This window comes from Rhinolophus sinicus, linkage group LG10 (genome assembly GCF_036562045.2).
Source record: "Rhinolophus sinicus isolate RSC01 linkage group LG10, ASM3656204v1, whole genome shotgun sequence".
Classification (NCBI taxonomy): Eukaryota; Metazoa; Chordata; class Mammalia; order Chiroptera; family Rhinolophidae; genus Rhinolophus; species Rhinolophus sinicus.
Window position 1 is genome coordinate 29,847,725 of NC_133759.1, and position 10,144 is coordinate 29,857,868.

The 10,144-nt window shown below is 49.1% G+C and overlaps 1 protein-coding gene across 1 annotated transcript in view; it reads left to right on the top strand.

Moving 5' to 3' along the window:
• Window positions 1-6,992, top strand: part of RFTN1 (raftlin, lipid raft linker 1) — a 187,109-nt gene extending 180,117 nt beyond the window's left edge. The window contains exon 10 of the mRNA XM_019726003.2: window positions 5,597-6,992. Coding sequence (XP_019581562.2) covers window positions 5,597-5,995 — 399 coding nt within the window. The 3' untranslated portion in view covers window positions 5,996-6,992. The remainder of the gene's footprint in view (window positions 1-5,596) is intronic.
• Window positions 6,993-10,144: the final 3,152 nt, after the last annotated feature.

Here is a 10,144-nt window from a genome sequence, read left to right on the forward strand (position 1 = left end):
AGAGAAGCCTGGGTGTGAGGGAGCTGGTGTCAAGACAGAAGGGAGGGAGACCAGGAGGCCCTTCCGTGCATGGCGGGGCTGGGGCATGGCGGAGGCTTAGGGGCGTGTTCTTTTCTCACCCGCTGTTTCTCACACAGCTAACCTCTGCCCAGGTGCTTTCCTTAGCTTGGTGGTCTCAGATTATGGCTCCTGGACCAGCAGGATCAGCCTCACCTGGGAGCTTGTTAGAACTGGAATGGCTGCCCCGCTTCCCAAACACACTGAGTGAGAAACTCTAAGAGGAGTGAGTGATGGGTTTGAAGGAGCCCTCCAGGTGATGATGATGTCCTTCCAGTCTGAGAGCCAGTGTCTTAGTCGAACAGTTTGGGGCCCTTCTAGGCCCACCTATGAACCTCCATCCAAATTTTATCATTATTGATTTTTTTTAAATGGGCCTGTCAGGGAGCCTCCAGTGTAGATACTTGTTATTAATAAACTGAACCAAAGAATCCTTACTGGCAGTTAAATCTGAACTTCCATTAGCTGACCACTTGGCCTCATGAGTCAAGCTCCTGATCTAGAAGATGCATTTGAACATGGTACAGTCTGAAAGCTGAGGCACGTATGCATTGGGCTGAGCTATCCAAAGATGTGTGGCCTCTCCCTTTGCTTCCTCTCCTCCCTTCTCTCTAGGGCAAGGGACTAAAGCCTTTCATTCACCAAGAATAAGAGGCTAGTGTGGAGCCAGAGACACCTGTGTTTGAATTCCACCTTTGCTGTTTTCTAGCTGTGTGACTTTAGGCAAGTTACTTAACCTCTCTGAACCTCTACATGCTCATCTATAAAATGGCTTTAACAATGCCTACTAGAGTATTGCTTTGGGGATTTAGGGAAATGGGAAACCTTATCACAATGTGCGACACATATAGTAGACTCCTTGGTATGTGTTTGTTTTTTCCTAGGCAGCTATTCTACAGATAGTCTGCCTTTGCAACTCGGAACATTTAGGTTTTAGATTATGCAGTCCCTGAGTTTTGGCCGCTCCTACTTCCCTGCCTCATGAAAATGTGCCCACACAGGAGAGAAGGAGAGAGGAGGAAAATGGAAGAGTGGAGTCAGACAGCCTCCTGAGTGTCTGGCTGCAGCACGGGGACAGCTGTGGGAGGATCAGGGTGCCCAGGCAGCAGGGGGAGTCCGCACAAACCCATCTGACGACACAGAAAACAATGCAATCCTAGAAGGCATGTGGCTTGGCAGATTTTTCTGTGATGATTCTGCAGGACAGAAAACATTGGCTGGAATAGTTCCCTGCCAGCTCAGCGCTGACAGTCCCAAGTCTTCCTCTGCCCAGCAGTCCAGGCACGTTCCTGGAGAAAGTAGCTGGTGTGCCTGCCACAGGCCCTTTCCACAGTCTGTGTCCTCCAGTCATATTATATCAGGTGATCAACAAAATGTGGTCTTCTTCAGAAAACTGGGTATGACTGGTCACCCAGAGGAACCATGGATATTCTGTTGTGTAATTAGCAAGAGCAGCTCCTGAGAGAATGGGTTTGCATAAGAAAATAATTGTTGAGGATGGAATCTGGCCCAGGTGGAAGCATCCTCAGTTGTCTAGCACCCAACTGCAGGGGTCGCTATTCACATCCACTCCCAGCCTGGGGTGTGCACCACAGCCCTGCTGGCAGAGACACCTATTTCAGCGATGAGGATCTTGAGATTCAGAGAGATTAATAACTTGCCCAAGGATGGAGAGCGAACAAGTGCCAGAACTGGCATTTGAATCGGGGTCTCAGCCACCATACTATAATGCTTTGACATTTTGGCATGTAGGGCCTTGCAGCTAAAGTAATCTCACCACTTCTTTAGCAAAAGTAGAACTGCCTCCAACTTCCCTGACAGCCGACTGACCCTCGGAGCACTGTATGCAGGCAGGCTTAATGGGCCTTTTTCAAAAAAACATGCAAAACGCAGAGGCGCTGACTATTTGGGGACATCAGTTGTTGTTTTTTTTAAGGCTCTTCCATGTGGGCTGGAATTAAAATGCAGCAGCAGCTGCTGCATGTAATAAGGCAGCAGTTATGACCCATGATCACCTGTGCCTGGGAGCCACAGAGGGCTGGTGTCTGAGGCAACAGCCGTGGCTCTGAGGTCCAAAGTCGGCATCATGCATTGGTGGTTATGGAGCTGAGATGCTTGCTTGGCAGTCTCAGCCAAAGTGGGCACCCCTGGGGTGGGGGCCTGAGGCAAACCGTTGCCTGTGGAGGGGTTCTCAGGCCATTGTTGGAAACTCCTGGCTTAAGTGGAAGAAGCTCAAACTGTCAGCTATAGTGTGAGAGGGAGAACCGCACTGAAGGAGGGGCTAGGGGAAAACCCATCCCATTGTAGGCGAGCCCATTTTGGGGTTTGGGTGGGAGGGCAGGGTGGAGGAGGATAGGAAAGAAGTTCAATCCTCACCTCAGCATATACTTCGTTCCTTTTTCTCTTCTTTGATGAAATATTCAAATTTACCAGTCTTGTCCAAAAGGTGTTTAATGCAAAAATCTCATGACGTGTTCAATCTCAGAACCCTGTGAGTGCTTGGGCAAATGTTTTATTTGGGAAAACAGGTCTCTACCACTGAGAGCTCTGCAAAGATGGCAGATGTTTAAAAATTTACATAGCACGTTTTTGGTTTTTCCTAGCAAAGTACTCAATTATTTACAGTGTGGTGAAGGCTTCAGTCATTTTCCACTGATGGTGCAACCGCATTCCTAGGCTCCCCTCACCAGCCTAGTAAGAAGTCATCAGAACTGAAGACTCCCTTTATTTTTCTTTCAATCGCAGGCGGGCTAAGCTTTAAGTCCATATTTGGCGAAACCAACGTAGTGTGACTGAAGTAGAAAGACATGATGGGAACTTAAACTAAACCCCTGTGTGTACCATGAGTCACTGAGCTGTACCTGTCGGGCATGCCCAGAATCTAGTCCCATGATTCTCCTCTTCCCAATAAGAACACTCCCTGCCGCTGGGGGTCCTGACTCTGGCCCCCACCTACCCAGCTCGCTGTCCTCTGGGGTTTCTCTCTTGTTCTTTGTGCCTTTCACAGCAAGGTCTGGCACATCCTGGAGAACCTGTGGCTACCAGTTTCCCGAGGGAACACACACCACATGGATCCCTGGCTTCTGACTCTGTGGGTCCCCATCCTGAGTGGACTGGCCATCCTGGGGATACTGACCCCCTAGAATGACAGAGGTCAGAGGGTCTTTGGCTCAGGAAAACTGGGGACACCCCTGATGTTCGGGGAGTAGAAGAAGGCTACAGTTCTTGCTGAGTCGTTAGCCCACAGAACACATTCCTCTTTTATAAATGCAGTGACCCATGACTCTGAGGTTTCCAAGGTATTCTCTTTAATTAACACCCTTCAGTGTTTGCATGTCTGCTCAAGCTCATTTGCCTAGATTTATTCCAAGTGCACAGGCCTCTAAACTGTCTTCCTCAGACAGTTCATGTAGTCAGCACACTCAGCAGAACTTTTCGTTTCCTTCCTTAATTTCTCTTTTTGGAGATCACCCAGAAGTAATGCGCAGATGTACCCATCCCTCCTCACTAAACCCTAAGCGATGTTTTGATTCTACATTATGGAACTGGTTTACCCTGAAGCACAGTGTAGCCGGCTTGGCTGGGCTCTGTCATCCTTCCAATCATGCATCCCACAAGTGGTTTTTGAGTGCCTACTCTGTGCCGGGCACTGTGCCCCAGGGATACAGAAGTAAATAGGACAGATGGCATCCTTGACCTAATGGAACTTACATCTGGTGTCATTCATGGTAACAGCAAACATATCTGGTATATAATGTGCTGGTCACAGGGCTAAGTCCATGACATGGATTATCCCATCATTGAAACCATATAAATACCCTCTACACTGGGGCTTGACAAACAACGGCTCGCAGCCAAGTCCAGCCCACACCTGTTTTTATTTATTTATTTATTTATTTATTTATTTATTTATTTATTTATTTATTTTCACCGGTTTTTACATATGAAGTATTATTGGAACACAGTCACGCTCATGTGTTTATTATCTATGACTGCTTTTCTGCAACCACGGTAGAATTAAATGGTTGCAGTAGAGACCACATGGCCCACAAAGCCTAAAATATTTATCTGACTTTCATAGAAAAAGTTAACGGATCTTGCTTTTACAGAAAATCAGGTTACCAATCTTGATTTTAGAGTTACTGTCCCCATTGCACAGATGAGGACGCTGAGGTTAAGAAATTAGGCTAGTTTGGGGTGGCCGGGTGGCTCAGATGGTTAGAGCGCAAGCTCTGAACAACAGGGTTTCTGGTTCTATTCCCACATGGGCCAGTGGGCTGTGCCCTCCACAACTAGATTGAAGACAACGAGCTGCCACTGAGCTTCCGGAGGGGAGGATGGATGGCTCAGTTGGTTAGAGCACAAGCTCTCAACAACAAGGTTGCCGGTTCAATTCCCGCGTGGGATGGTGGGCTCCGCCCCCTGCAACTAAAGACTGAAAATAGGAACCGGACTTGGAGCTGAGATGCGCCCTCCACAACTAGATTGAAGGACAATGACTTAGAGCAGGTGGGCCCTAGAGAAGCCACTGTCCCCCAATATTCCCCAATAAAAATTAGAAAAAAACAAAATTAGGCCAGTGAGCGGTGGAATTTCAACTTTTCCGCTGGCGGTCTCATTCCACAGCTGGGACATGACATGGTACTTGCCCAACTCTGTTGCCTGACCTGAGTCCTCTCTGAGTCTCTGTTGACATCCCTGTCACATGGGGAAACGCTTGGTTGCAGATCGGACTCCCTGGGAAGCAAGGTCTGAGGTAGATCTGAAAGGAGGAAGTTGCCCTCAGGAACAAACACCTGTGGGGTAAGGAGGGTGCAGGAGTGGGCAGGGGGAGAAGCTGAGCTGTGATGCCGTCTCAGCAGCGCCCTCAGCCGACCCTGCAGGTATCTGGAGCTGGGGTGGCCTTTTCAAGTTGTCCCGAGTTGGGACAGGGAGAATGGATCCCATTGTACCCCACCTGGATCAGTCATTGGTCATAGGTGGCCCCAAGAAGGGAGTGTGACCTTCTGTAAGATGGTGGAGGCTGCCAGCAGAGAGGGGCTCCGCTGAGGGCAGCAGTCCCCGCAGCTGGGGCAGTAATCTGGGCACCCCACATTCTGTGCCCTTCTAACTCAGGTGAGACGATGCTGGCCCACAGCTAGCTCAGAAGAGAAGCAAGTAACCAAACACCTGGCACTTAGGCAGGGCAGGCCCCATGTCCCCTCTCCCATCCTGCTCATTCAAATAATAGGATTTGAGGACCTCCCCTTCCAAGCCTTTGGCATGGGGCCAATTGAAAGAGGTACCCCTTCGGCCCCCCACAACACTCTAAAATCCACCTTTAAAGTACTCTCCATGGAAGGCATTGAGCAGGCTCTCGGGTGGGTGTGATATGTTTGGGCCATGATGTTTGGTGTCGGTAAGTCTCTGCCCCATGAATGCTGGGAATTGTGTGTCTTGCTCCAAAAAGTGATATGGGTGTCAGTGCAAGAAGATGTGCAGGTGACGCTCTCGTTCACAGAGACTGCCTTTATTTATCCCCATCCTCTTCGGTTTTTAGTTTCAGTGGCGATTCTCCCGGGAAGACATGCACAGCAGGCAGATGAGGAAATCCAAAGGTAAACTCAGTGCCAGAGACAAGCGACAAGCAGAAGAAAATGAGAAGAATGTAGAAGAACAGTTTTCTAAAGCTGGAGATGTGGGAAACTGTGTGCTGAGCCGGCAGCTGGAGGTGAGAGCCTCCGAGGAGATGAAGGTCCCCTTCCAGGAGGTCACAGGAGAACAGCTGTGTCCTGACAGCCGGATCTGTGTGGAGGGGGCCGCCATGCAGAACGGTCCTGCTGGCCACTGCAGGGCTCCAGCGGGGGGCTGCGAGGGCCAGTCGGGTCCTGGAGAGGATGCCAGGGAGGGAGGTGCTGAGGAAGCAGCTGCAGAGCCCCTGACAGCAGAAGACAACTGAGTCGCAGGCGGTTGGAGCGGCAGCCCTGTGAGTTGGCCAACCCGAGGCACTGTGCCGACAGCCGGGTCGGGGACTGATTTGCCCTGGTGTCCTGTGTTACCCTTTGGCTTGGTTTGACCTCTCCTCGTGAGCTCTCCCAGGCCCTGCAAGGGCTGGCTGGCTCCCTGACAGTGTTGGTTTCTGCATATCCATTTGAAACGTGTCGTAATGCTCCAGTGTTAGAATGCAAGAGATCAAGTTATTTCTTCTAGACTCGGGGCTGGAGGCCCAGCCCTGGCTCTGTCACTCCTCAGTGGGAGGGTCTGGACCATCCAGTGCCTGTGTCCACCCCCCAGGGCCTCCAGGGAGCATCCGGGTCAAGTCCATGGGCCTCCCTGACTCTAAACCAAGGCTGTGTGTTGTTCATTCCCACACCCTGCCGGGGCACTGTCCGTCCCTTGCTGTTTTCTGCAGCTACCTGGTAATTGTAACAGTCCCTGGAGCCCTGTCAGCTGCTCTTCTCTCCCGAAACCCCCCAGACCCTGATGCTTTGGCAAAGAAAATCACATTAGAGGAAGGGAGGTGCCCCACCTTCTGGCTTTTCTCAAAGTATTCCCATAGATACTGGAAATCTGGAAATGAAGAGGTAATTCTGTTTGTGCACCTGCTCTTGCAGAACGTCCAAGAAAGTATTCTGTGTTAGTATTAATGCCAAAAAAAAGTTTTGACGGTTTTGTACTAAGCACACCACGTGAACACATGTTCTTTCTGTCATTTCAGGGCAACCCGACTGGTTGGGTGTCCTCGTTATGTGCTATTTTTAATCAGTGTATCATTGGCCAAGTTGTTTCCCATGTATGCTACCACGTGTTTATATCGTCCAGAAAGTATTGTTAAGGCTTTAAGTAGATGCAACTGGCAAACCTTGGAGAGAGGATGCCGAGTGTCTTGACCAAAACAACCACCTGTCTCTTCTTTCTTGTTTAGTTACTTAAAGCAATAAATCATCTATGAGTTAGTGCATTGTGAGTATTGAGTATTTACTGTGTCACAGTGAAAAGCCCTAGCTGATGTCCAAAGGACTCGACCTCACATCCCTCATTTACTTTTCATAAGTTTCTAACTCCTGGCAGCATGATGATTTTGGAGAGGATGAGCTCCTGTGGGAAACAGCAGCGCCAGCTGAACACACTGTGCTTTTTTGTGATTTGTAGAAAGAAGATAGAAAGGGGGATTCAGGTACCACCATGTAAAGGTGATAGAGACAAACCTTTTGAAAACAAAAAGCCCCACGCCAGTTTCTAAGCATGTTTCCGAGCTTTTAAGTAAATTATCTAATGAGGCAAGTGATTCCCATTTGCAAGTTTGCTAAAATAAGACGCATGTGTAAAATATTTACTGAACCTTGTACAGCCACATTGTACAGTCATTTTCCTCTCGATTTTTGAGCAGACTTACCCCACCCAACCCCGAGAGCTTACCTGGAAAGGTTGAAGGCTCTGTTCAAAGAGAACTATTTTTAAATAACATTTTCCACAATTATACTCGTTAGGAATATCAATACAGCATTATGATTTAATAAAAATATTACCAGTTAGCCCATATCTTAGAGGATCATGGCTTTTTAAAAAAATAGGCTAGTGAGCAGCAGGCTGGGACAAAAACAATGCCCAGCTTTCACATCTTTGAAAAGCATACGATCCCAGGCTGCATCCTCCAAGTAGATGGCCTTATGCCACTCAGCATTGGGTACATTTTTCAATAATTAAATGACATTTATGTTGGCTGAATTTGTTGTGGAAAAAAATTAAAGGTGATTGTAGCTAATCTGAATTCTTCAGGAAGTTGGGCCCTAAGGCCAGGCTAACAAATAATTCCTGAAGGTTTTGTTTTTTCCTCCACTTCTCCACACCCCTGCTGATACCTGGCAAAATATCAATCTCCCACAGGCAGTTCTCAAATTGGCTGCACCTTAGAATCACTGGGGGAGCTTTCAAAACCCCTGATAACCTGGGTCCCACACCAGACACTGGGAGTGGCCTGGGCATCAGGATTTGTAAACACCACCACCACCACCATGACCACCACCACCACCATGACCACCACCGTGACCACCACCACCATGACCACCACCACCACCACCACCACCACCACCACCCCACATACACACAGGGATTTTTAAGGTGCAGCCAACGGTGAGACCCACTGACCACAGGGTTGCTGTGAATCAAATCACAGCTTACTCCTTGTGAAATACAATGCTTTTTATAAAAGCTAAATAACCAAATCCCTAAAATCCAGTCCAGCATCCTATGTGCATTGCAAGGGCACTGCAAATTCCTGAAGGAAATTTCACTTTCCTGTGATTGCTGATCATTGTGGGGGCTGTCAGGGCTGTCAGGGCCATCGTTGGCACTGACAAGGCCCCAGTGACCAGTATAAGCTGCGAAGACTTGTAGTATTTGGCACGAGGAGGCTTGTGCATGTGGCAGGTAGTCTTTGTGGTTGCCACTGTCACAGCAGGTCTTGAAGGTACAGGGAGTTCTGGGGGGGTGATCAGGTGACTGAAGGGGGGACCTAAGTGGCTGGAATAGGCCCTGCTGCCACCACCAGGCGGCAGGATGGGGCATTCCAGGGAGTCTGAGGCACCGAGGTACCAGGAGGCCAGGGCAAGCCTATGGAGGGAGCAGATGGACTGACTGCCATGGAGGGTTCTGGTAGTTCTTTGGCCCAGTCGTTTGCCTGTGGAAGGAGGTTTTGGGCCGGGGTAGGTGGGGGGAGTCTCCCCTAAGAACAAAAGAGATGTCCCTATGAAACTGGGACTGAATGCTAAGTCGTTCACTAGGAATTGTTTTCATGACCCACTCTTCACCTCCGGAGGTTCAGGAGAGGGTAATGGGCGGAGGTTAGCATCATTCCCAGGGCAGCTGTGGGAGGCGGAGGCCGAATTCTTACCAGAGCTGCTTAGAGAAAAGCAGGCAGGTGTATTGCTCTCCAGTGAACGAGGCCACAAGGACAAAGTAGGGAGGTATGGAGAGCCAGCCAACACTTGTGTTAATGTTCTGTGTTGGCTCATGCAGGGGGGAAGCCCAGCCTGGCTTTGGGGTCTGACAGAGCTGGTTAGAGCAGCTCTAACCAGAGCTGGTTAGAACACTGCACAACCTACAGATGCAACCTCCAGTTCATTCCTTCACACCTGCAAGCACCCATCTCCTCATTGTGAAAAGGGGTTAATGACACCCACCTCGTTGGATTGTTGTGAGGATTACTAAGGGGTGGTTACGTACTTGGTCTGGGGGAAGCGCTCTGTGGGTAGCAGTTCATCATAATACCGATAGGTAATAAATGGGGCAGAGACTGTCAGCACTCACCCAATACCCATGGGCTCCTGTACTGCCCAACCACTCTTGCGGTTTGGGCTCTGTGACTGGGTTCTGGCTCAGAGGACATGAGCAGATGTGATTAAGCCAACTCGGGGCCTGAACATTAAAATACCCTATGCAACCCCAGCCCTCTCCTCATCTCCAACATCCTTGGCGTAGTTTGAAATGGACTGTGGCACGAGGTATAAGTAAATCTTCGCTGTGCAAAGCCACTGGGATATGGAAGTTTATCTGTTACTGAAGCATAGCGTATCCCATCCTAATAGAAATACTGTAATGTTTATAAAATCTTTGTGAGTGGTTTATAAGTAACAATCTTTCCCTGAATGTTTTTACATCTCCAAATTGAGCATACGTCACTAGAATTATACATGATGGGACCAGCTTCAAGGGGGAAAAAAACCATTAGGAGACATTCTAATTCATTTCTGATGAAGTACATTTTATCAGTACTCTACACATATTAATTACGGCCTTTTCTAAACCACAAAACATCTTTCAAGAATAGCTCTCAGATGTAGCAATGCTTATTAGTAGGAAGATGTTGACCCAAAATTCATCAGTCATGGAACACATTGTGGCCGCGCCCATGCCCAGTGCAGGGTGTGCTGGCCCTGGTGGACTAACTGCAGGGAGCAGCCAGTCCCAGCTCTGTCCTGCTGGGGCTCCCGGCCCTGCACAGGCCAAGCGCAGCAAAAGGGACTAACAATGAAGTCCTGAAAGGGCTGGTGAGAGGGGGGTGGGGAAAGGAGGACTGGGGTGTAGACACGCAGCCCGGAGGCAGCTC